Consider the following 27,517-nt stretch of genomic DNA (forward strand, 5'->3'; position numbering starts at 1 on the left):
TGTTGGCATGCTATTTAATGTCCTTTTCAGGTGTTTTCAACTGTTTTTGAGACATTGCATTTTTTTACTCTTTCGCCTTACTATAGCCTTGCTTTTTCGGTCATTTTTTCAACATGCCATATTATGGTGTTTTTGGCGATCCTTCCAATATTTTATGCTATGGCGTGTCTTTGCACGCTATCTAATGTACTTTTCAGATGTTTTCAGCTGTTTTTGGAACATGTCGTTTGACTTTTTTGCCATACTATAGCCTTGCTTTTTCAGTCATTTTTTCAACATGCCATATTATTGTGTTTTTGGCCGTTTTTACAATATTCTGTGCTATGGCGTGTGTTGGCATGCTACTGAATGTCCTTTTCAGTTGTTTTCAGCTGTTTTTGAGACATGGCATTTTTTGACTTTTTCGCCTTACTATAGCCTTGCTTCTTCGGTGAATTTTTCATCATGCAATATTACTGTGATTTCGGCCGTTTTTGCAAAATTCTTTGCTATGGCGTGTTTTTGCACGCTATTTAATGTGTTTTTCAGCTGTTTTCAGCTGTTTTTGGGACATGTCATTTTTTTACTTTTTTGCCATACTATAGCCTTGCTTGTTCAGTCATTTTTTCAACATGTCATATTGCTGTGTTTTGGGGCATTTTTGCAAGATTCAATTCTATGGCGTGTTTTTGCACGCTATTTAATGTCTTTTTCATGTGTTTTCAGCTGTTATTGGGACATGTCATTTTTTGACTTTTTCGCCATACTATAGCCTTGCTTTTACGGTCATTTTTTCAACATGCCATATTATGGTTTTTTTGGCGATTTTTGCAATATTTTATGCTATGGCGTGTCTTTGCACGCTATGTAATGTCTTTTTCAGCTGTTTTCAGCTGATTTTGGGACATGTCATTTTTTTACTTTTTTGCCATACTATAGCCTTGCTTGTTAGGTCATTTTTTCAACATGCCATATTACTGTGTTTTGGGCCATTTTTGCAAGATTCTATGCTATGGCGTGTTTTTGCACGCTATTTAATGTCTTTTTCATGTGTTTTCAGCTGTTATTGGGACATGTCATTTTTTGACTTTTTCGCCTTACTATAGCCTTGCTTTTTCAGTCATTTTTTCAACATGCCATATTATGGTTTTTTTGGTTATTTTTGCAATGTTTTATGCTATGGCGTGTCTTTGCACGCTATGTAATGTCTTTTTCAACTGTTTTCAGCTGATTTTGGGACATGTCATTTTTTTACTTTTTTGCCATACTATAGCATTGCTTGTTCGGTCATTTTTTCAACATGTCATATTACTGTGTTTTGGGCCATTTTTGCAAGATTCTATGCTATGGCGTGTGTTGGCATGCTATTTAATGTCCTTTTCAGTTGTTTTCAGCTGTTTTTGGGACATGTCATTTTTGTACTTTTTCGCCATACTATAGCCTTGCTTTTTCGGTCATTTTTTCAACATGCCATATTATGGTGTTTTGCCGATCTTTACAATATTTTATCCTATGGCGTGTCTTTGCATGCTATCTAATGTCTTTTTCAGATGTTTTCAGCTGTTATTGGGACATGTCATTGTTTGACTTTTTCGCCATACTATAGCCTTGCTTTTTCGGTCATTTTTTCAACATGCCATATTATGGTGTTTTTGGCAATGTTTGCAATATTTTATGCTATGGCGTGTCTTTGCAAACTATTTAATGTGTTTTTCAGGTGTTTTCAGCTGTTTTTGAGATATTGCATTTTTTGACTTTTTCGCCTTACTATAGCCTTGCTTTTTCGGTCATTTTTTTCAACATGTCATATTACTGTGTTTTGGGGCATTTTTGCAAGATTCTATGCTATGGCATGTGTTGGCACGCTATTTAATGTCCTTTTCAGTTGTTTTCAGCTGTTTTTGGGACATGTCATTTTTTTACTTTTTTGCCATACTATAGCCTTGCTTGTTCAGTCATTTTTTCAACATGTCATATTGCTGTGTTTTGGGGCATTTTTGCAAGATTCAATTCTATGGCGTGTTTTTGCACGCTATTTAATGTCTTTTTCATGTGTTTTCAGCTGTTATTGGGACATGTCATTTTTTGACTTTTTCGCCATACTATAGCCTTGCTTTTACGGTCATTTTTTCAACATGCCATATTATGGTTTTTTTGGCGATTTTTGCAATATTTTATGCTATGGCGTGTCTTTGCACGCTATGTAATGTCTTTTTCAGCTGTTTTCAGCTGATTTTGGGACATGTCATTTTTTTACTTTTTTGCCATACTATAGCCTTGCTTGTTCGGTCATTTTTTCAACATGCCATATTACTGTGTTTTGGGCCATTTTTGCAAGATTCTATGCTATGGCGTGTTTTTGCACGCTATTTAATGTCTTTTTCAGATGTTTTCAGCTGTTATTGGGACATGTCATTTTTTGACTTTTTCGCCTTACTATAGCGTTGCTTTTTCGGTCATTTTTTCAACATGCCATATTATGGTTTTTTTGGCGATTTTTGCAATGTTTTATGCTATGGCGTGTCTTTGCATGCTATTTAATGTCCTTTTCAGATGTTTTCAGCTGTTTTTGAGACATTGCATTTTTTTACTTTTTCGCCATACTGTAGCCTTGCTTTTTTGGTCATTTTTTTAACATGCCATATTATGGTGTTTTTGGCGATGTTTGCAATATTTCATGCTATGGCGTGTGTTGGCACGCTATTTAATGTCCTTTTCAGATGTTTTCAGCTGTTTTTGAGACATGGCATTTTTTGACTTTTTCGCCTTACTATAGCCTTGCTTGTTCGGTCATTTTTTCAACATGTCATATTACTGTGTTTTGGGCCATTTTTGCAAGATTCTATGCTATGGCGTGTGTTGGCATGCTATTTAATGTCCTTTTCAGTTGTTTTCAGCTGTTTTTGGGACATGTCATTTTTTGACTTTTTCGCCTTACTATAGCCTTGCTTTTTCGGTCATTTTTTCAACATGCCATATTATGGTGTTTTTGCCGATTTTTACTACATTATGTGCTATGGCGTGTCTTTGCATGCTATCTAATGTACTTTTCAGATGTTTTCAGCTGTTTTTGGAACATGTCGTTGTTTGACTTTTTCGCCTTACTATAGCCTTGCTTTTTCAGTCATTTTTTCAACATGCCATATTATGGTGTTTTTGGCAATTTTTGCAACATTTGATGCCATGGCGTGTCTTTGCATGCTATTTAATGTGTTTTTATGCTGTTCTCAGCTGTTTTTGAGACATGGCATTTTTTGACTTTTTCGCCTTACTATAGCCTTGCTTTTTCGGTCATTTCTTTAACATGCCATATTATGGTGTTTTTGGCGATTTTTAAAATATTTTATGCTATGGCGTGTCTTTGCACGCTATCTAATGTACTTTTCAGATGTTTTCAGCTGTTTTTGGAACATGTCATTTTTTGACTTTTTCACCATACTATAGCCTTGCTTTTTCGGTAATTTTTTCAACATGTCATATTACTGTGTTTTGGGCCATTTTTGCAAGATTCTATGCTATGGCGTGTGTTGGCATGCTATTTAATGTCCTTTTCAGTTGTTCTCAGCTGTTTTTGAGACATGGCATTTTTTGACTTTTTCGCTTTACTATAGCCTTGCTTTTTCGGTCATTTTTTCAACATGCCATATTATGGTGTTTTTGGCGCTTTTTGCAATATTTTATGCTATGGCGTGTCTTTGCATGCTATCTAATGTACTTTTCAGATGTTTTCAGCTGTTTTTGGAACATGTCGTTGTTTGACTTTTTTGCCATACTATAGCCTTGCTTTTTCAGTCATTTTTTCAACATGCCATATTATGGTGTTTTTGGCGATCATTCCAATATTTTATGCTATGGTGTGTCTTTGCACGCTATTTAATTTGTTTTTCAGGTGTTTTCAGCTGTTTTTGAGACATGGCATTTTTTGACTTTTTCGCCTTACTATAGCCTTGCTTCTTCGGTGAATATTTCATCATGCAATATTACTGTGATTTCGGCCTTTTTTGCAAAATTCTTTGCTATGGCGTGTTTTTGCACGCTATTTAATGTGTTTTTCAGCTGTTTTCAGCTGTTTTTGGGACATGTCATTTTTGTACTTTTTCGCCATACTATAGCCTTGCTTTTTCGGTCATTTTTTCAACATGCCATATTATGGTGTTTTGGGCGATCTTTGCAATATTTTATCCTATGGCGTGTCTTTGCACGCTATCTAATTTACTTTTCAGTTGTTTTCAGCTGTTATTGGGACATGTCATTTTTTGACTTTTTCGCCATACTATAGCCTTGCTTTTTCGGTCATTTTTTCAACATGCCACATTATGGTGTTTTTGGCGATCCTTCCAATATTTTATGCTATGGCGTGTCTTTGCAAGCTATTTAATGTGTTTTTCAGGTGTTTTCAGCTGTTTTTGAGATATTGCATTTTTTGACTTTTTCGCCTTACTATAGCCTTGCTTTTTCGGTCATTTTTTTCAACATGTCATATTACTGTGTTTTGGGGCATTTTTGCAAGATTCTATGCTATGGCATGTGTTGGCACGCTATTTAATGTCCTTTTCAGTTGTTTTCAGCTGTTATTGGGACATGTCATTGTTTGACTTTTTCGCCTTACTATAGCCTTGCTTTTTCAGTCATTTTTTCAACATACCATATTATTGTGTTTTTGGCCGTTCTTGCAATATTTTATGCTATGGCGTGTCTTTGCACGCTATGTAATGTCCTTTTCAGTTGTTTTCAGCTGTTTTTGGAATACGTCATTTTTTGACTTTTTCGCCATACTATAGCCTTGTTTTTTCAGTCATTTTTTCAACATGCCACATTAAGGTTGCTTTTTCGGTCATTTTTGTAAGATTGTACGCTATGGCGTAGCTTGGCACACTATTTAATGTGTTTTTATGCTGTTCTCAGCTGTTTTTGGGACATGGCATTTTTTTACTTTTTCGCCTTACTATAGCCTTGCTTTTTCTGTCATTTTTTCAAAATGCCATATTTTGGTGTTTTGGGCGATTTTTGCAATACTTTATGCTATGGCGTGTTTTTGCACGCTATCTAATGTACTTTTCAGATGTTTTCAGCTGTTTTTGGAACACGTCATTTTTTGACTTTTTCGCCTTACTATAGCCTTGCTTTTTCGGTCATTTTTTCAACATGCCATATTATTGTGTATTGGGCCGTTTTTGCAAAATTCTATGCTATGGCGTGTCTTTGCATGCTATTTAATGTCTTTTTCAGCTGTTTTCAGCTGTTTTTGAGACATGGCATTTTTTTACTTTTTTGCCAGACTATAGCCTTGCTTCTTCGGTCAATTTTTCATCTTGCAATATTATCTTGTTTTTGGCCGTTTTTGCAAAATTCTATGCTATGGCGTGTCTTTGCATGCTATTTAATGTCTTTTTCAGCTGTTTTGGGGACATGTCATTTTTTGACTTTCTCGCCTTACTATAGCCTTGCTTTTGGGTCATTTTTTCGACATGCCATATCAAGGTTGCTTTTGGCCATTTTTGTAAGATTCTATGCTATGGCGTATCTTGGCACACTATTTAATGTCTTTTTCAGCTGTTTTCAGCTGTTTTTGAGACATGTCATTTTTTTACTTTTTTTGCCATACTATAGCCTTGCTTTTTCGGTAATTTTTTCAACATGCCATATTACTGTGTTTTGGGGCATTTTTGCAAGATTCTATGCTATGGCGTGTGTTGGCACGCTATTTAATGTCCTTTTCAGTTGTTTTCAGCTGTTTTTGGAAAACGTCATTTTTTGAGTTTTTGCCTTGCCTTTTCTGTCATTCTTTCAACATGCCATATTATTGTGTTTTGGGCCATTTTTTACAATATTCTATGCAATGATGTGTGTTGGCACAGTATTGAATTTACTTTTCAGTTGTTTTCAGCTGTTTTTGGGACATGTCATTTTTTGACTTTTTTTGCCATACTATAGCCTTGCTTTTTCGGTCATTTTTTCAACATGCCATATTACTATTTTTTTGGCCGTTTTTGCAAAATTCTATGCTATGGCGTGTCTTTGCACGCTATTTAATGTGTTTTTCTTCTGTTTTCAGCTGTTTTTGGGACATGTCATTTTTTGACTTTTTTCCAACATGCCATATTATTGTGTTTTTGGCAATTTTTGCAACATTTTATGCTATGGCGTGTCTTTGCACGCTATTTGATATGTTTTTTAGCTGTTTTCAGCTGTTTTTGGGACATGTCATTTTTTTTAAACTTTTTTCACGATACTATAGCCTTGCTTTTTGAGTCTTTTTTTTTGTCATGCCATATTATGACATATTTGGTCGTTTTTGCAACAAAACAGAAAAAAAACTCATTCTAAACTTATCCCCATGTCTAAAATAATATCAGAATTAAACCTTTTGTTTTTGCGTAATTTTGAGGGGTGTTGAGCCCTGAAGAAAATGGCACGTGAAATCCGAAAAATGGATTTTTCTTCACAACAGCCGTACATTCAGTTTTATGTTTTAGATTAGTAACTCAAGTTGTGATTTACGTCATAAGTAAAATAACGTATACACAGAGATACACAGATGAGAGAAATTCAATTTAAATTATTTATACAAAAAAAAACCCAACGCATCCTGTTATATCAGGAGTGTGATCTCTATCCTCGGAGCATCACTGTTGTAATTAATTATTAGTTCAAAATTTTAAGAAACTGTAGCCCTTGTACAAGTATATTCATGTACATACTTAAAGTCACAATGTGTGCTCAAATAACTGTTGAATAAAACACATTTCATGCTGACAAACACATTGCCGTACAAAATTACAGCAGTATAATAAAAGTACAGCAAGACTAAAAAATATTTTTGATAGAAAACACTCTAGAAACACACTCTAAATAAAAAGCTACCAAAATGGCGACATCCAGTTCATGAGTGTTTTTCAGCTGCGTGGGTATTTTCAGTTGTGTACATTGTGAGTAAAAAACAAACAAACAAAATAAAACCTACAAAAACAGTACATAGCACTTCAATTCAAACACATTACTTTTTCACATTAAATTAGTTTTTTACTTCCCAGTTTGAAAGTAATGTATATAGGCACAGTAATTAAATTCATGAACCATGTTTGGTCAACACCATTCCTTGTTATTCACAACTCCACTTTAACTCGTGGAGGAAGTCTAATTCTGGCAAGCGACATGGAAACCATTCGGTTCACTTTCTCACAGTTTCTCTCTTTTCCAGAGGTTTAACGTTCTTGAAATGAGAGCTGCCAAATGTAGCTGTTAGCTGTTAGTTGAAAGAGATCTTTGCCGCTCACAGTGAGCTCCCTTTACAGCTTCACCCCAACTTTATCTTTAATGCTGCAAAATGTCCTCAAGAAGCTTCCACTTTGCAGCTGGGAAGCTTCACACAAAAACGACACCTGATAAGTCAAAACTCCTGAAGGGCCTCATTCCAAAACACACTTTAGATTTTAAAAAATGTCAATTTGATTACTCATCTGAATTTAAGCACAATTAAAATAATCTTATTCCAGTATTTACAGTCATAGACATACTGTACTTAAAACTGTAGCACATGTCGATGTTATTAGTTAATTATGCTTTGAAAAAAATGTAAATAGTTTGGACTTCATATTTGTATTTTATCAAAAAAACTGTCTTTTATTTGTAATATTCAAAGGAAGTCCATAAACAAGTAACCATGGTTTGGGTACAAACCAGTATTATCATTTATCATCTCTCTATATCCATACTAAGATATTACTGAGCAGTACTGGGTCCAAATGAACATATTTCACTAAAATCTGTCGTAGCATAGTATCTTAATATTTGCATGGGCCTTTTTCACAACAGACATTTTGAGATGTCACAGTAGGTAACCCACAGGTGTAAATAGAGAAATTCATCATGGCTGAATTTTATTTAGCTGCTGCAGTTTCAGGGTCCTGACATTGTTCATGCTGGCTCAACGTCGTGGCTTACTGGGACACCTGAATAGAACACAATTGTTTACATTACTCGTAACACCTATGCTTTTCTTATGACAAGTCAAAGTGTCTGCTGGGAAAAAGGTTTATCGATCATTTTGTTTAACTATAAACAAAACAAAACAAAAAAATCCATTTTACTTAAAGGGATAAACACGAATTTGGAAATGTCGAAAAGTATTTTTGAATTCTTAAGTTAATATCCCTGCAGATCAACATCATTCTATATAATTAAAACAACAGTTATTACAATATTCCCTAGTATCTTACATCTTTGTAAGTATTATACTTTTTCAAACCATAAAAATGATATTGAGTGTGTAGTTCTACTGTCGTGCCTGAAAATATATTGTACAGAGTGAGTTGATTTGTTAAAGCTACAGTAGGAAAGTAAGCTCGTGGGTCTACAGGTTAGCGAGATACATCTACTCGTCTGTCCCTACAGGATTCGGTGGGCTGCTTTTGTGATTGCTGCGGCTGGAAATGTCTGATTTTGTAGCAGTTATTCTAGAAAATTGCAATGCAAGTTGCAATATTTTTAGGGATTTTTTCATCATAAGAGTTTGTATTTTTGTAAGTTACAATTACGTAGGATCACATGGTGATATAATGCATTTTCAGAGCAAATATTGGCATAAGATAAAACTAATATTTTAAAAAGATCTTTGATGGTCCAAAGTTTTCTTTGTCATACACGTCAGAGCCAGTCAGGAAGATTTAGGAGGCAACAGTGAGGTCGACGAGAATGAAACACAGTGATCGACAGGAAGAATAGGCTACTTTACAAATGAGGCAGAAACAGACGAGAAAGAGATACACCATCAGGTGAGGGAGAGTCTGGGATCCCGAAGCCCAACAGCTTCAGTGTCAGCTGAGACAGAAACACCGTGTGCCCCAAATCACTGTCAGGTGAGGGAGAGTCTCGTGTGCCTACGACAGCTCAACAGCAGTTGTGACACTTTATGGTTTGTTAAGTGAAAGAGCTCCAACACTTACTGAGTACAATAATCTTTGTCCCGTACAGTAGTATGTATTTCATTGTTTGGCTGAAATGGTAAGTGTCCTCCATGAAAGCCTGCTCTGTGCTGCAGAAAATGACTCCACTCGGGATTATATGTGGTGGGGCTCACGTGTTTGCATTCTTGTGCGGTTCACACCGATACCGAAATGACTCAACTCAAGGTATTAAAACCGGTTAATAAACGTTGAGTAAAATTAGCCTTGGGTTGCGAACAGTTCTTCCTGTCACTGTGTGTGAGACTAAATTTGTGGTGAAGTTGCAGTGATTTGAAAAAATTGCAAGGTTGTGCAGAATTCACAAGGACTGGCTGAATTTGCAATCGCAACATTGCAAAATCCTGGCTTGCACAATTTAAACACAACCAAAAATCAGTCATTTAGACAAATTTACAGGGTCTAAAAGTGAAAACAATGTTGTGCTTTTCTCTGTTGCATCCCAACTAGATGGTTTATGCTTATTGTAAGTGTGTCTTTACATAATATTTGTGCCTACAGCAGCACTGCATATCAGATATCTCATTTTGGAGTGAAACTCTTCAACTGTTCATGTGGGAGGAAAAGGGAAATATATTATGATGGAAAGTTAGCACCATAAGTGCAGCAAAAGGCATTCAACTTGTGGAGGCTCATTCTGGTTTCCATTCATGGCTGGAAGTAGACGACTTAATGGTGTCATTTAGCTCTGTGATGAAATCCATTAGCCCCTTCACCTCATGTTTCATATTGGAGGGATCTAAGGATCAGAAAAAGGCAATGACAGACCTTCATTTCTTTAGACACTGGTACATCAGTGCTCGTGGATTCAGCATGTAGCGCTCAGAGTTGAGTAACTTGGTGAGATACTGCGGCACCGGAGGCCGAGGAGCCACGTAGGATACGCCAGGACTGACAGCCATCACCTCTGCAATCTTCTGCTTCATCTCTTTTATCTCCCGGTCCTGCTTCATCACTTTATCTGTCAAACAAACAAATGTAATACATGAGGGGGTGGATGCTACAGGATTTAGCAAGTCATAATATTCTGTTCTATAATATTATTTTCTTCTTCTAAGGCTGGATTATAAGGAGTCATTCCCTTTCCTCATGTTTCCTAGCTATGAAAACTACCCTCATATAAAGTTCATATGGTTATCGTCTCTAAACTGAACTCCCCTTAAAGACCAAATACTTAAGACTACAAAATGTTCTAAAAAAAAGTTTAAAAAAAAGATAAAAAAAGTCAAAAAGTGTGTCAAATTCTTTTTAAAAAATGTGATAAAAAAGGATTATTTGTCACAAAATTTTAACTGCAAAAAGTAAAAAATTTAAAAAAAAAACTAGTATAGTATGTTAAAAATGTGGTCATATTATTATTTGTCAAAAAATAAAAAGTAATTGCCTTGTATCTTGAAAAAATAGAATGAAAAAAGTCTTACTATGCCAAATATTTTGACAAAAAGAAATTGCAGAGTATGTTAGAAAAATCTGACAAAAGGTCAGTATTTTATGTCAAAAAATATGATTTAAAAAAGTCACAATATAGTATTTTAAAAAATGTAATACAAAAAAAGTATTTCTATTGTATGTTATAAATGTAAAAAAAGTCATAACAGTGTCACAGTGTGCATGTAACAAAAGTTATTGTATGCCTACAGTGGAGCCAAAATATGAAGTGCATCACGGCCACATGGGGACGCTGTTGAATTCAGATTTCCACCAAAAGGTCATCACTTGTTCCTTAGTCCATGATCTACTTTTCTTTAAACAATGTTTGAATCTGTTAACACAATATCTAAAAAAAATATTATCAGGTAGAAGAAAAAACAAGCAGGACTCATTTTAGCTGAGTCACTCACGACAGGCACTACGAATGCACAAGAATAAACAGTTAAGCTGCACAGGGAGATGACGCAAACGTCCAGAGAAAGAAAAGGAACCTTGAGCGATTTCCAGCTGTCGGCGGGCGTCTCCCAGAGCCGAGAACAGGTCCAGTTTGATGCGAGTCTCTGCGCTCAGGTTGTACTCCAGATGTTGAGCTTTCTCCTGCATGGCTGACAGAGTGGACAGCAGCATGTCTGTCTCTTTCTCCACACAACGGTACTTTCCCAAAGCCTGAGTCCAAAAACACATTAGCAGTGAGAACACAGGTAAAACATCAATCAAGCGTCTGTGATGACCACCTGCAGGTGCTTTGGTTTCCTACGTTTTTCAAAATGAATTAGTATTTCACATATTTCTTTTGCCTTCATGAGTTCAGGTTCATTCACATAGGAAACAAATGCACCACAGAGAAAACAATTTCCATGATGAAGTGGCCAGCCATTCAAAAAACATGAAAGCTGCACATTATATTAGATACTCTGAGGGATGATTCTTTCTGTGTTAACATTGACTTTTAACATTTTTAGGGAGGTGGCCTGTACTCAGACACTTTTCATTAAAGCAGTGCAATGTTTTTATGAAAGACCTGGCTTTAGTTTCAGCATGCTTCATGGAGAGTATGTCACTAAAATGAAGTCAAATACCACAACAATGTACACACCTGATGTCAAGACAAAAACACCCATACAATATTACTGCATACCGATATGATGACAAAGTGCAATATGTTGACTGCAGGCCAAAATAAAATAGATTAAAAAATACTAAATGGTCCCGATGAACCCAATCTCACTGACGATTCAGTTTTCGGATAGAATTTACAAACACAAAGAATTACAGACATAAAAATCAAACAGCAAAACGACTACATGACCAAACTGAGGACAACCAAGAACTGGACCACTCGAGACTCACAGACACTTAAACTCACATTCCCAAATAGTTTAAAAAGATACCTCAACATCACTCTCTAGATCTACCACACGACTCTGTTTCACTTGACACTCCAGCTGTAGTTGTTTGTACTCTGTCTCTAGATCTTTAACTCTTTTCCTTAACATTTGGGTCTCACAGTGTTCCTGCCTGGTGTAGGAGATGGAGAGAATAACAGTTTTGAGCGGTCAGAGAGGGTTTTCATTGGAAATCAAGACAAGTTTACACAGAAAGAAACATGACACTTCATTTTACACAGGTCTTTCTTTTTTCTTTTTTTATATTTTTCACACAGGTAGTAAATATGGCAAACAAAATCAAGGGTAATATATAAGTCTGTAAAAATGTGCATTGAAGCAGTAGTTTGACATTTTGGGGATACGCTCATTTACTTTCTTGCCAAGACTCAGATGAGAAGATACTGTCATATCTGTTCTGTAGACGGTATAAAGACGTGGACATAGCAACTGTGATGACACCTTCTTTTTGGACTACTGTGTTGACGTGTCAAGTTTGTGACTTTGTTGCCATTTTGTTGGGGTTTTTTAGAGCCAGAAGTGACCATATTTGGATGAAACGGTGGAGCTATAGAAACGTGAGGGTTGGATGTGCGAATCTGGAGACACAGCCAGGGTAGTGACTAATCACAGGGCAGCCACATCCTAAATCATACCCTGCTTTATCGACTATTTTAACCTAATTTACAAAATGAGCATTATGCTGTACTGAAGATGACTTAAAACTGGTGATTGGGAACAAAAATGTTTACAGGGTGTCTATGGGAATCAGACACTTAAATTTAATGCTTCTCTCCTTTCTTTTTTCACTAACTTTAAGGCAGATTTTTTGAAAAATCTTCATTTTCTTATTTATCTCTTTTTGGTTTGTGGATAAATTAAAAACTGAGACATAACATTTTAATTAGTGAGCTTTAGAGGTGCATGTAGACAAATTTTCTTAATTTTGGACAAATTCAGGCTAGCTAAGCTAAGCTAATAAACTGCTAGCTTCATATTGAACATTCAGACATGAGTGTGGTATCGATCTCTTCATCCAACTCGTGGCAAGACAGCATATAATGCATTATTCAAACTATTTCTTCAAATGTTTGGCCATAAACTCACAGTAGCGTTTAATGATACTCAGTAGAAAAAAAATGCAGGTCCAGCATTACTTTTCAGGCATAAAACCACTTCAGTTACAAGGAATTTTAAAGGTTTGGTAGGTGTGATTTACCTGTTCGTTAGACTCCGTGCTGTGCTGGCTGCTTCCTCCAGTTTCTGAGCCTGAAGCTCAGCCAACTGTTTCTCAACGGAGAGTCTGGCCTCCGTCTCTGCTCTGGTCTTCTTCTCCAGCATCGCACTGCTCTGTTTGTCCCTTTGTTTGGTTTTAGTCAGACACAGAATCCTGAAGGAAGAGCATTAAACTCACTTTACATAATGTCAAAAATATGCAGATAAATAAGTGGGTTACTGTCACATCCAAATAGACTTGAGACTAGACTTTGAGATTAACTTCAGAGCCCCTTAAAGAACAGACAGACGATGTTAAATGTGCTTCTTATCATCCTCGTAGTTGCTGGAGAGCACCTTGCTTTAAAAACTGAAGCATGTCTTATTAGAACTGACGGTGCTGATCAAAGCTGTGTGTAACGTGCTCCTCGCAGAAAAGCTTTAAAGCCTCTGGCAGGTAGATGTGGGTTTGATGTGGTGCATGTCTTAAAAGTTCATCTGTGACTGGACAGACTATGTAACAAAGTCATTTTTTGAACACAGTTTTTTCTAGATAAAACTGTGATGTTACATTTTTACTATTACAGAAACAAATGCACTTATTAGGAAATCAAATAGCATGATGAAAACTCAGTGACTGGCTAGGTTTACGTGCACATTAACATTCCAGGATTTTTCTGAATCTGACAATATCCTGAATTTCATGTCAGGTAAAGAGCATAATCCATTTTGCATTATTTGATTTAAGCTTTTTCCTAGATGTCTGTCTAGATGACTTGGACAACAATGGATTTTTGCGCAAATATTGCAACGACAACCTTTTCAAGAAGGTTGTTGAAGGAATGAAAGAGAAGGCCTGCGCTCACATCGATGAACAAGTCTGCCACTAGTGGAAAACTCTGAAACAATCCTATCATGAGGTAATGAAACAAGTGACACAAGCGTGTCTAGCAGTTCCACTGTTCCCTATTTTGATGTGATGAACACCATGTTAGGGCATGTTAATTGCAGAATGCATGGCTGCATGATAACAGGAATATTAGTAAAGTGTTGATTTTGATTATTCAAGTAAAAAGCTTAGTAGGAATATTGTCTTTTTTAGAATAAGTGCAAAAACCAGAGTATTTTGTGTATGTCCTTGATTAAAGGAAACAGATTGTTATTGTAGCCCAAAACCATATAATGTTTTTTTTTTAAGTTTTCATTAAAATTCAAGTGTTTATCATTTATTTATGAATAAGAATTGAGGGCCACCATCACTCAGCTTGAAATATAACTTCATATGATATTAATTCTGTATTTAAAATAGATCCATTGATCCTTTTCAGAATAAAAAACATCAGCCCACAGACAGTTTGCTTTCACACAGATAACCATAGTCCTAGCAGCATTTTGCATGCAGTCTTCCCTGTCTTACTTTATTTATAGACTGATGTTATGTGTATAATGGCCCACAGAAGGAGCCAAAGCGCTTTCTTCATCAGCAGATCTGGTGGTGACTCACTTGCTCTGGAGCAGCATGTTGGACTGTCTGAGCAGGGAAACTTCTGGTCTCAGGCTCCTTTCGCTGTTGGTCAAGTTGCAGATGTGACTTCGCAGCTCCTGCTCGCTCTGCCTGCTCACCTGCAGCTCGCCTTTCAGCCTCCTCAGCTCCTGCTCCAGCCTGAAAGAAAAACATGGTATGTTTTTAGCACACATTCACCTTAACATGCCTGGTTTCAAACTTAAAAAAACAATGGCATACTTGGTCATCTGCTCAGTGTGGTGATTCTGAGCGGCTGTGGCACTCTTCTCCATAACGTCCCGGTTGGGGCTGACTGTTTTTGAGCTGGATCTCTGCTTCTTTTCAGTCCTCCCTGCAGGTGGTGAAGGAGTGTTTGTGCTGCCTCTGCGGGTTTTTGGCGAGGAGCTTTTAGACGCCCGTGTGGCTTTGCTTCCTTGCTCATCTTGAGGTAGATTTTCTGGGGTTGTAGAGGATTCTGGTCCTCCTGCCCCACAGTGGAGCACATCTCTGGACTCACCAGGTTTGGATAATACCAGCCGTCGGTTTGATTCAGCCGACCTCACCTCCTGTGTTCCCTTCTCTGTTGCTCTTTCTTCGCTGCGGATCTGGAGGCAGTCCACAGTGTGCACCTCATCGTGGGCCACAACAGCACCATTCTGACACTGATACTGAGTCGACTCTGGCTTTATTTTCCATTTTGAGCCTGTAAGTTAAAGCAGCAACAAAAGATCGATGTCATGACCCTACTATTGTCTCAATTCTGCAGGTGTAATATACAGTGTTGGGGTAATTGCATTGAAAGCATAGCTTTCCAAGCAACCAGTTACTTTACACAAGAAGAACCACAGCAACGAGAGAGCTAGTGTGGTCAACTAAAGCTAATTAATCAAAAAAAAGTAGTTCGAAAATACTTCTGAATAATTGACACCTAATACTGGTTCAAGTTTAGCTATTCTGTCTGATCTATGAATTTCCCTGTCATCCGTTGACAGGGGTCAGAATGAAAGAAAAGGGGCAGTGAGCTGGTCAAAGAGAGTTCAATTACAGTAGAGAGGCGATGGTAAAATTAAAAAGAAAAAAACTTCCTTTTATGGCTTGAAACTATTAGTAGTTTCATTAGTTAACAAAAGACAAATATCACAATGTGACTGGACCACCAGTTGGAAATTGTAGTAACTTCTAGTTTAATGCAGTGTATGTAGTTTACCACACCCCAACACTGGGGACATGAAGGGTTCAAAGACATTTGCAGTCTTTGCTGTGAACAACAATGGAGAAAGTTCAAGTTTGTTTTTAAATGTATTGCATTATATTAAAAGTAAAGTAAAAAGTAAAAGTATTATATTATTATTATATATATTATTATTTATTATTAAGATTTGCAGCAGCTAACTGACCTTTTTTGGTGTTTATATCAGCTAACAATGCAGTTCTCTTATTGTTGTGCTACCACATAAATTAGAATAGAAAGCTTTATTAATCCCAAAGGAGGAAACTCATTTGCCACCAGGAACAACTTGTACAAACAACAAACAATGTACATGGCGCATTCATAGTACATAACAAATACAAATGCACGGCACAACAAATAAATTACACCATAAAACACCAGCTGAGATATAATCAACAGCTTAGACCACATCTAAAAGTGTTCATTGAAAAATCTGACAGCTGCTGGAACAAAATACCTTCTGAGTCCTTCGGAGGAACAGCAAAATCTTTTAAGGACTAAATTATTAATTGATTAATCGTGAAAATAATCAGTAGATTATTCGAATTATACTGTATTCTAATAGTATTATATATCAATTGAGTTTTCAGCACACACCACTGCCAGTACTGAGTTAAAGAGAACGTTGAAAACACATATATGTCAGGAGGCTTAGCTCAGTGAGTAAATCAGATGTTTAGGGGTCTAGAGAATGGTGGTTCAAATCTTACCTGTGACATTTCACTTTTATGGCATAGATAAAATATAATAGCTGATGTGTGTCTGCTCTGCTGATGTAAGTCATCGATGAGGTACCTTGCAACAAACACTTTAAACATTTAAAAAACACACAATTCTCCTTGTCTCCTGAATTTTCATAAAGTGAACACTGAATTTTCCCTGCTGAGAACTATGTTGATTATCGGCCTGACTCATATATCAGTGGAGTTTTCGACAGACGTCACTGCCATTACTGAGCGAAAGGGAACATCGAAAACAGCTGAAGTACCAGGAGGTTTAGCTCAGTGGGTAAATCAGGTGGTTAGTATACCAGAGGTTGGTGGTTCAAGGCTTACCTGAAACAGGTACATTTTGAAGACTGAGCTAAACCCAAAGCAAGCATAGAGCTAAGGGAAACGTTAAATACATTAAGTTGGGTTGAGAGACAGGAAAGACAGTCAAGAGTCAGGCAGTAGGGGGAAAGAAAAGAAGTCAGATAAAGAGACAGGAAAGTCTGTCAAGTTACATGCAGTTGGATTGTGAGACAGGAAGTTGAGGTGAGAAACAGGATGTTGGGTTGAGAGACAGGAAGGTTAGTCAAGTTACAACAAGTTAAGTTGAGAGACAGGAAGTTGAGTGAAGGTAAAAGGAAGCTCATACTGAATACTGAATTGTCAGAGTAGACCTATATATCAGCAGATATTTTACTTTAATTATGCTATAAAATATTATTTGGCTGTAAATTCATACAGTTTAGACCGTGATTGTGAAATTAAGGCACGTAAAGTTGAGTGACATATCATTTTGGCTGATAAATCAGGTGAAGTGGTCCCATAACAGGTAAAACCAGCATCAGCAGTGACGTCTGTCGAAAATGCGACTGATATATGAATCAGGCCGATATTCCTTGATTTCGACAGACGTCACTGCCGATACTGGTTTTACCTCTTTTGGGACCACTTCACCTGATTTTTCGTCCAAAACGATATATCACTCCACTTAACATGCCGTTTTGGCCGAAAAATCAGGTGAAGTGGTCCCAAAACAGGTAAAACCAGTATCTGCAGTGACGTCTGCCAAAAATCAAGAAATATTGGCCTGACTCATATATCAGTCGCATTTTCGACAGACGTCACTGCTGATACTGGTTTTACCTCTTTCGGGACCACTTCACCTGATTTTTTGCCCAAAACGGCATGTAAAGTTGAGTGATATATCGTTTTGGCCAAAAAATCAGGTGAAGTGGTCCCAAAAGAGGTAAAACCAGTATCGACAGTGACGTCTGTCGAAAATCGACTGATATATGAGTCAGGCCAATATTCCTTGATTTTGACAGACGCATCTGCCGATACTGGTTTTACCTCTTTCGGGACAACTTCACCTGATTTACTAGCCAAACGATATATCACTCATCTTCACGTGCCTTAATTTGTTCTGCAATATCACAATCAGTGTCTAAATTGTATAGCTCTACAGCCAAATTATGTTTTATAGCATAAATAAAATAAAATATCAGCTGATATCTTGGTCTGCTCTGCTGATTCAGTATTCAGTATCACCTTTCTTCTGCCTTCACTCAACTTCCTGTCTCTCAACTTAACTTGTTGTAACTTGACTAACCTTCCTGTCTCTCAACCCAACATCCTGTTTCTCACCTCAACTTCCTGTTTCTCACCTCAACTTCCTGTCTCACAATCCAACTGCATGTAACTTGACAGACTTTCCTGTCTCTTAACCTAACTTCTTGTCTTTCCCCCTACTTCCTGACTCTTGACTGTCTTTCCTGTCTCTCAACCCGACTTCATGTATTCAACGTTTTCTTTAGCTCTATGCTTGCTTTGGGTTTAGCTAAGTCTTCAAAATTTACCTGTTTCAGGTAAGACTTGAACCACCAACCTCTGGCACACTAAACCCTGGATTTACCCACTGAGCTAAACCTCCTGATACTGCAACTGTTTTCGATGTTCCCTTTAGTTCCGTAATGGCAGTAACGTCTGTCAAAAACTCCACTGATATATACTGTATGAGTCAGGCCGATAATCAACATAGTTCTTGGCAGGGAAAATTCAGTGTTCAGCGTATGAGAATTCAGGAGACAAGGTGTTAATTGTGTGTTTCTTAAATGTTCTCAGTGTTCATTGCAAGGTACGTCATCAATGACTTATATAAGCAGAGCAGACAAATTAACTGATATTTTATTTCGTTTATGCCATAAACATCAAAACTGACCTGCCACAGGTAAGATTTGATCCACCAACCTCTGGCATGCCAACCACTGTATTTACCCACTGAGCTAAACCATGTGCTACATCAACTACTTTAGATGTTCTATTTAGCTCAGTGATGGCAGTGACGTCTGTCGAAAACACTGATATATGAGTCAGGCTGATAATCAACTAAGTTCTTGGCAAGGAAAATTCAGCATTCAGTTTATGAAAATTCAGGAGACAAGGAGACAATTGCATGTTTTTTAACTGTTTTAAGTGTTTGCTGCAAGGTACCTCATCGATGATTTATATCAGTTGAGCAGACATACCTCAGTGATATTTTATTTTATCAATGCCATTAAAGTCAAAAGTTACCTGCCTGAAACAAGACTTGAACCACCAACCTCTGGCACATAGTCCACCTGATTTGCCCACTGAGCTAAACCTTCCAATACATAATTACTTATTAATGTTCCCTTTAGCTCAGTAATGGCAGCAATGTCTGTCAAAAACTTGGATGATATATGAGTCAGGCCGATAAAAAACACACAATTGTCTCCTTGTCTCCTGAATTTTCATATACTGAATACCTAATGTCCCTGCCAAGAACTTAGTTGATTAACTGTTTTAAATGTTTGTTGCAGGGTACATCGTCGAAAACATACCAAACCTCCAAAAATGCGATTCATTGGAAAGAAAAATTATGATAATAATAATGAGAATTATTATAAATAATAAGAATTGTGGTCTCCATAACTAACTACAGCATTCATGACAATTGCCCGGGTGAGAATTTTTATATAAGGCACCCTTTTACAAGTTAAAGGCACGCATAATAAAGTGTGGGATGCTTTGAGTAACAAGCCATCTGCCAATGCGGCTTCTCACTTCTACCTCTTGCTCCTCCACAGCTCTGCCCTCTCGCCCAAATATGGATACTTCTGGCTCCAAAAGCCAAGATGGCGATGGCTAAAATGCCATACTTGAGGCTTGAAAACAAGTGTCCACAAACCAATGGGTGACATCACCGTAGCTGCATCCATTATTTATACATTCTAAGCTGCAGACCTGTTGCACACACCTCTATTGACAATAACTGCAGTGTTGTATTTAGGGCTGGACCGGAATATTCGTTTTTTCGGATATTCGTAAATTGGGTAGGTATTTGATTTTTAATTTAGGATTTCGGATATATGTGGGGTTTTTTTGTTGGTTGTTGTTTTAAGGAATGTCATTTCAAAGTTTGTGCGAGAAAATTGAATAAGTAAATCTTAAATCTTAGATTTGCTGGAGTTAGTAGGGTCTATAATAATTTGTCTATGATAAATATTTTCACAAGCTGTGTGAAAGGTCATTGAACCCAGCACCTCAGGAGTTTGAGTTGGTCCGCTCAGCCCCTCTCTTTCTCTCTCTGTTTCTCATGATATTGGTGCTGCGCCTGTCACACACAATAACAGGAATACTCATTTTACCAAATGTTTATTAATGGGATTATTAACCGAGCTGAGTCATTTCGGTGTCTGTGTGAGCAGCACCGGGGTGCAAATGCGTGAGCCCTCCTGAAACTCACCCAGAGGGGAGCCATTTCCTGCAGTACAGAGCAGGTGAATTTTAACATCTTCCATATTGAGAACACTTATCATTTCTGACTCATATCCAAATGTAATTTAGAACTCTGGACACAGATTACAGTATTGCGAAAGTGTCAGAGTTTTTTAACTTTACAAACTATAATTGTGACAACCACTGTGAAGCAGTCGGGGTGCACTGGGCTAATGCATGGTGTCTCTATCACTTCATGCTGAAGCTCGAGGGCACCCAGAAAATGGTATTTGGGACAGCCCTAATTCTACTTGTATTATATGTGTTACATTTGTATCATTGGAATTGTACTATTGGAATTATAGAAAATCTAAAGAATTTCACTGAAACAATAATAACAAAACAACATGTTTCACATTTACAATTGTTGTTCTGAACTTGCAGTTTCTGGTAGATCTTCACACAGTTCATTTGGAATAAACACTGCAGGACTGAGCGGGTACTTTGAGTTATCACACAAACAAAAGAGTCAAACCTCTGATCTCATAACAGAGCAACATCCTGCAGATTGTAAGAATGGTAGACACAAGTGTGTATTAATAGACGGTGCAGAAAACTCACTGCTGCTGCCATCTGTGCCAGTCTTGGGGTAAACCTGCAGGCCTGGAGGGAGCGAGTGCTGCAGGAGGTGCATGTGGAAATCATTCTCACTCTGCACAGCTTTCTGTATGCGCAGCTTGAAAATGTTAGTGAAGTAGCAGGTGGCATCAAACCCCAGATACACCACGGGATATCCAATGCTGAACATTAATACAAAGGGGGGAAAAAAAAGACACAGTTTGGTAATGTGTGCCACATTAAAAAGACATAAACACATCCTGGCTACCAGATCATATTATCAATGCTTAATCTATTTATAGATTATACACATTTTTACATATTTTAATTCATTCTTTATTGGTCATTAGCTGGTGTCATAAAAATGAATTTATTCCTTTTATCTATGATGCACAATAACCTAGGCTGATCATAATATCACACAGGGGATAAATAAAAGTTTAACTTTTAGTTTTACTGATGCTTTTTATTACAGCTCAATTAATTTCATGTAAGATATGTCAATTCTGAAAACTCCACTAAGGGCTAAAAGGGCGATTAAACCAACTTACCAGTGTGCAGCAAAAAGATGAGACAGGTTGGCATGAGAAGTTTTAAGGTCTTTCAGTCGAAGTGAAGCCTCTGTGTACACAAGCAGGATCCACAGGGACACCGTTGACATACAAATGCCTTTCTCTGCAGAAAAATATTAAATAAACACATTTTAAGAGGGGGAGAAAATATTTATTTATATAAAATGACAACTCATAGAGTTAAATTGTGAATTAATCACTAGCACCTAAAAGTACATATTCATTGCAAACAAAGCAAACAAAGACCAAGTCATTATTCATTGTTTTTATTTTCTATATTTCATTGCGTTTATTGCCATTGTTATATATCCTTAATTTGTAGCATATTTGTTTGTTATTTATTCGTTTTTATTTAATTTTTTCAGTTTTTTTTCTGTTTTTACTGCTGTTTATCATTCTTGACAGAAATCACTGCTAGTGATTTATTTTTCTGGACTTTTTTAAAGTACTTTTATTGCGATTGTAATCATATATTATATATCTCTCAAACCTGTATGCATGGGAATTCAGGACATTGCCCTTAAAGAGCTAAATGCTCTGTCACTTTTTTTCTGAATAAACAATGGCAGATGATGATGATGATCTTAATATTTTGTGAGCAGGGGAAAAAAACGATACAGCATAGTATCAATATTTTTGGATGGCAATATTGTATTGATACACTACGCCACTAATCAATGTTTTTTATTATGTAAGTAATAGCTTGGATTTTCTGAAGTGTGGTTATACGAGGGACTTATCAATAGTCAATATATGACATGCAGTAGATGGCAGTCCGCACGCCCTCAGTTTCGAGAAGCAGGCTGGAGTCTGACATGGAAAAATTAGTCATGTAATGCTGTGGAGGGGGTCACCAACAAATGTATTTTAGACACCTATATAAAAGTCCCACCAAAAAACAGCAATATCAGTTTAAATGTACACTGTATTGAAAGTATTTTCAACACTTAACCTTCATGTCAGACAGTGATATCCAACGGAAAATGAAGCTGTTATATCTTTGCTGTCAACACCAGACGACATTGAGAAAAACAGTGATTACTTCCCCACTAAAATGGACTGTCTGAAGGAAAGCTAAAGGGGTGAGAAATACTCTCAGTATGGCACACACTCAAACTGATAATGATTTTATAAGGTAGGACCTTTATGTAGCCAAAATATGTTTTGTTGCTGACCCCAATCAACAGTAGTACATTGCTTAGCTTTGGTGTCAGACTGCAGCCTGCTTCTCCACCCTGGGGGCATGCCGACTGCCATCTACTGCTTGTAACACAATGACAATGGATCCCCAAAGTTCCCAAAAAACTTGAACTATCACTTTTAAAAGGTTTCACTTGTGGGAGATCATCTTAGCTTGGAATAAAGGTAATCCATCTCAGTATATCATGATATATTTCATCAAAACACATTTCAAATCCCAATAATATTTACTGTGACTAAAGTACTGTGATAATATTATAACATGGGGCTTTCTGCTGATATTTTTGTCCTATGTGTGGTAATTAAAAACAAGAAACAATAAAACGCATACTCACCTGTGTGCCAAATGTAATTAAATAACACATAGGTGCTCGCCACAAAGAATAGCCAGTGCAAAGGAACAAAAATTAAACAAAAGATGTCCAGAGTAAAGGCAGCACAAACAAAAACCACACAAATAACCTGCAAACAAACACAAAAACCTTCATTAATTTCAGTAAAATGCACTGGATTCATTCAGTGGGATTATCATCTTCTGCACACAAAATAAAATCACACAGCGGGGGTTCTTACCAGCCCGTGGCAGTGGAAAGTGGTGTACACGCTCCCAAAGAAGAGCCAGCATGGCCACAAGTACTCCAGTCTGAATTCAAGGATGAAATCTGCCAGCAGCACCAGTGTCCACATTATCATAAACTTCAGGAAGGTGTACGCACTGCAAAAAGAAGGGTAATATTATTATGTTTATACATCAAACATCAGCAGGAGAATATATTTAGTCTGGACAAATGTAAATCAAATTTGTATTTAAGGCTTTGATTTTTAGCAAATAAAGACATTTCAGATACACCAAAGCCACTTGAGCCAAAGCATTAAACACACAGAAGCCAATTTAAACCTGGAAATCGGATTGCTAAGCCTATAATCGAGCAGCTGCATCTTAAAATTGCAGTCTGTTTTTTTTAAGCAGAGGCACAAAAGAACAATGACTGTTCCCTCATTTGTTTTATGAGGAAACCACCAGCCAAACAGGAGCTGTGGTGTCCTCCTTTGTTCTGCGCGTCCGTAGACCACTATCACATCACCCCTTCTTTGTTTGGTAACCATGGCAATATTTCATCTGGAGGAGCGAGGGAGCACCACGACATCCTATTACACATGCAAGTTTTAAATCTCCCCCTTTTTATTGTTACTGATACAAAGTGTAGTTGAATCTATCGTACAGGTATTTTTTTTATAATAGATACTAAACAATGAATGATAAAAACAATAAAAAGCCATTTTTATCTTGAAGAGTGAGAAGGGACTGTAAACAACTTCAAATTAGCACTATGGTACCTTTTTAAATTTAGCCCACTTGAATTTCAACTGTATAATCTGGATTTATTCCTAAACAAAGAAGTAGCAATATTTAATCTTTGAGGGTGAGGGGCGAGAGAAAGGGAGGACGTAGGCATCTTAAATTCAAATCAGCTTTATAATGTTACTCAAATTATGTATTTTCTTTAATCTCACTTGTTATTTTAAATAAAACTGACTTAAATATCTGACTTATTCCACAACCAAAAAAAACAATATTTATTTTGGAGAGTAAGGGGGGGAGAAAGGGCATGGGCTACAGCATTTTAAATTCATCAACTGTTTATTGCAATTTTATCACTACAGTATTTTTTAATTTAGTTTATAGGTATTTTTTATCAGTTGCTAAATTTAATTTCCATTAAAAGCAGAAATTGTAAGCTGCATTTGATTGCAAATTTATTAACCCAAAATAATGCAATGTTTGTATTTCCAAAATAAAGCACATTTAATAGATTTCTATTTACTGCCTTGCTCATGTGAAACAATGCACATTTAAAACAAATGGTTTCTTTCTTCTGAGGCAGTCTTCTCTTGTCTGGACTCTGTCTAGACGCTTTTAAATTATGTTTTTTTTATATGCAAAATGAGCCGCTCTCCTTTAGTCTTATGAAAACGCAGTTAATAATATTAACTGCATGAGCTAAGTAAACATAATTGGGCCTGATTGAGGACACAAGAGACAGAGTAAAGCAGATGTAACAGCCTGAGCAGAAGCAGGCCGACGTCAACTTGCACAGCTGCTGATTTCTGTCTTTCTGTAAACAATTTGGGATGAAGTAAGTCGCACATTTCCACGCCTCTGTCTGCGCAGTTAAACCCGCATTAAAGCGTATTAAAACTCCAGACTGGTTTATGAAAAATGTGATACAGGAGATGAGGTGATGTGAGGCAGACAGGTGAGCAGGATGACGACGGCTGAAATTTACACAAAGACGAAGCACCACAACAAAAGCAGCCTCCGCCAGGCGACGCGGCGCTAGCTACCTCTCAGACAGCTTCTCTGTTATTTTCAGTTTTTTCATTTTCCGTAGCCTGCTCGCGTCCACATAGCGTTTCTTCATCTTATGGCTTGTGCTCCCTCCGTGCTGTTGGTTTTGACACCGCGGCAGCAGCAGCGGCGGCGGTGAAGACCGTAAAAGGAGCACAGATTGCTGAAGAAGATCCCTCCTTGTGGCAGCGGATGTTCAGCTCAACCTGCGATGATGTCTGCGAGCTGACACAGGCGGCCGACGGATCTGCGCATGCTCAGTGGATGTTGTACCTACAAGTGTTCATCGCAGGAGGGGAGCAGAACAACACACTGTACACACTGTTCCCAGTGCATGTTGCATTAATTTATTATATAATAACAACAGTGGTAGCAGCTTTACAAACACAATTTGGAACCATAACAAGTAGCAGTGACCAGCAGCACTCATCACTCCCCCTTTTCACTGACCCTCTGTGGATGGATTTACTTATATAGGTCTGCTTCAATTTGTTATTTCAGAATCAGAGATACTTTATTGATACCTGGGGGTAACAACACAATCGCTCTGATACCAAGCATAGAAAATAATACAAATATAATTAATAGCTATTGAAATCTGAATTAAGTAAAAAATAAAGATATGTATAGATAATATAAAATAAAAGATGCACATTAGAAAAAATACAAATATGTGCATTATGCTTTAATTTCACACCAGTATGTAACAATGACAAAATGTTAAATATGTATAATATGCTATTAAAGACAGGCCTGATAACCTGTGTCCAGATTATTCTAAGGTGTTGGAAGGAGCCTCAAACTCCTACACTGAATATGTGGAGGGTTCAAATGATGGAAACTGCTGCATGTGAAAAGATGGTCGGAAAACTGAACTGTGAAACTGGCATGGTTAATGAACAATGGGACAGTTTCAGTGGATATGTGTCTGGAAGGAATAACCCGATGATGTAAAGATGCTGCGTACACCATTTGGAACATTTGCAATACCTTGTTTTGATGCTTAGCACATCATCATAATTAATAGACTACCTTTTTATGCTGACACTTGCTGATGTTTGCTGGACCTCCTGCCTGTCTGTCTGGTATTTTTTAATATTTTTAAAAATAAATTATATATAATATATAATTTATAGAAATTATTTACATATTTTACTATACTTAATGTTTTTTTTCATACTGCTATGCTAAATTATTATAATTAACACTATCATATAATATTTTATACCATTTTATACTGTACACATATCCCGTGGTGGCAAACAACTATGTATATTCACTGAGTTGTTGTTTACTCAGTAGTACAGTTCTGAGGTAGTTTATTATTTCCATTTTATGCTAGTTTATATTTCTACTCCTTTACATTTTGGAGGTAAATATTGCACTTTTTAATCCACTACACTGCTGTGACAGTTACTAGTTACTTTGTGAGTTTATGTTGTTAATGCAAAATATAAATCAACTAATAATTATGGTACATTATTATAGGTTAAGGTGCCCAGCAGTATATAACGGAATTCAAAATAACTGCAGCTGCCACATTGGGAGATGAACACATTCATGCATCAACATTTATAAACCAGTAATATAATATAAATGTTTTATTGTGAAATAGGCCACTGCTCTCACAGATTACTTTTACTTTTGGTGCTTTAAGTATATTTTAATGCTAATACTTTTGTACTTTTACTTAAGTAAAGTTTTGAATGCAGAACTTTTAATTGTAAAAGAGTATTTCTTCATGGTGGTATTGCTACTATTTCTTCAGTAACTTCTTTCACCATTATATATACCAAACGCATGCATTTTCACTAAAACACACTAGTATTGGAGTCTGGCGTTGGAGACAGCATAGTTAAGTTTCACTTTCGTTTCAATTTTCAAGTTCAGTTTTAGTAAAAATGCATGTATGTCATTCATCATTCATTACTTATTCCAGTGCCCTTTGCACTTGTTAACAGTTTACAGAAAGTGTTACTGTATATATTGTATACATTGTGTGTTGTTTCATGTTGCTTTTTATGTATATTTATACACACGTTTTTCCACCTATTTGTGTTCTGCATTGTAGTTAAATGTTTACTTTTACCCATCTTTGTTCAGCTTTTTTATTCTTGTTTTTAGCTGTTGGTCTATGTCTATTTCCATTTATCTTTCTGTGAAGTGTTCTTGGAACAGTATGTAACATTGAAAACAATGGGGAAAAAAATTATGTTCCATGTATGTGTAAATTTTTGTATGAGCACAAAGCTTGTCATTAGCGGTTGAAGATGTATTCAGATCATTTACTTAGTTAAAAGTAGTGATACCACTCTTATAATCTCTAATAATTTACTACAAGTAAATCCTGGATTGAAAACAATGCTGAAGCTAAAGTGTGATTTTATAATCAGGAAATGTGATAATATAAATATAAGTGCGTGCAAAGTATACCTGTGAAGTTTAAGTTGTGCAAGAGCAGCAGTAGCTGTTTGCGTATCCTTTAGGACATTTGCGTTCAAGATATGTAAACTGTTAGGGATTAAGGTGCAGTTATTTAGACAGAAAGTAAAGTGTATTTATGTTTGTGTGAGTGTGCGAGGCAGGGAGATGAGCAAGACATTGATAGCGTGCAAAAAGAA

At 36.8% G+C, this 27,517-nt stretch overlaps 1 protein-coding gene across 1 annotated transcript; it reads right to left on the reverse strand.

The window, feature by feature from the left end:
- Positions 1-1,872: 1,872 nt before the first annotated feature.
- Positions 1,873-26,276, reverse strand: LOC121955623 (macoilin-1). The gene is made up of 11 exons (XM_042503655.2): positions 24,893-26,276; positions 23,120-23,261; positions 22,882-23,008; positions 21,326-21,449; positions 20,778-20,956; positions 14,718-15,180; positions 14,478-14,636; positions 12,978-13,148; positions 11,765-11,891; positions 10,865-11,039; positions 1,873-9,903 (listed from the first exon to the last, which is right to left on the reverse strand). Exons 1-11 carry the CDS (start codon positions 24,967-24,969, stop codon positions 9,713-9,715), a joined length of 1,935 nt encoding a protein of 644 aa, XP_042359589.2. The 5' UTR covers positions 24,970-26,276; the 3' UTR covers positions 1,873-9,712.
- Between the last annotated feature and the right edge of the window lie 1,241 nt (positions 26,277-27,517).

This window comes from Plectropomus leopardus, chromosome 16 (assembly GCF_026936395.1).
Source record: "Plectropomus leopardus strain MGB_pleo_1.0 chromosome 16, ASM2693639v1, whole genome shotgun sequence".
In the NCBI taxonomy this organism is placed as follows: Eukaryota; Metazoa; Chordata; class Actinopteri; order Perciformes; family Serranidae; genus Plectropomus; species Plectropomus leopardus.

What these genes read in the sequence shown, in the direction of transcription:
- LOC121955623 (XM_042503655.2), bottom strand. Translation starts at nt 24,969, where the DNA reads ATGAAGAAACGCTATGTGGACGCGAGCAGGCTACGGAAAATGAAAAAA. An exon ending in CTTTCCACTGCCACGGGCTG is followed by an intron (nt 23,009 to 23,119) that starts GTAAGAACCCCC and finishes GTTTGTTTGCAG; the next exon opens with GTTATTTGTGTGGTTTTTGT. An exon ending in CATCTTTTTGCTGCACACTG is followed by an intron (nt 20,957 to 21,325) that starts GTAAGTTGGTTT and finishes ATTAATGTTCAG; the next exon opens with CATTGGATATCCCGTGGTGT.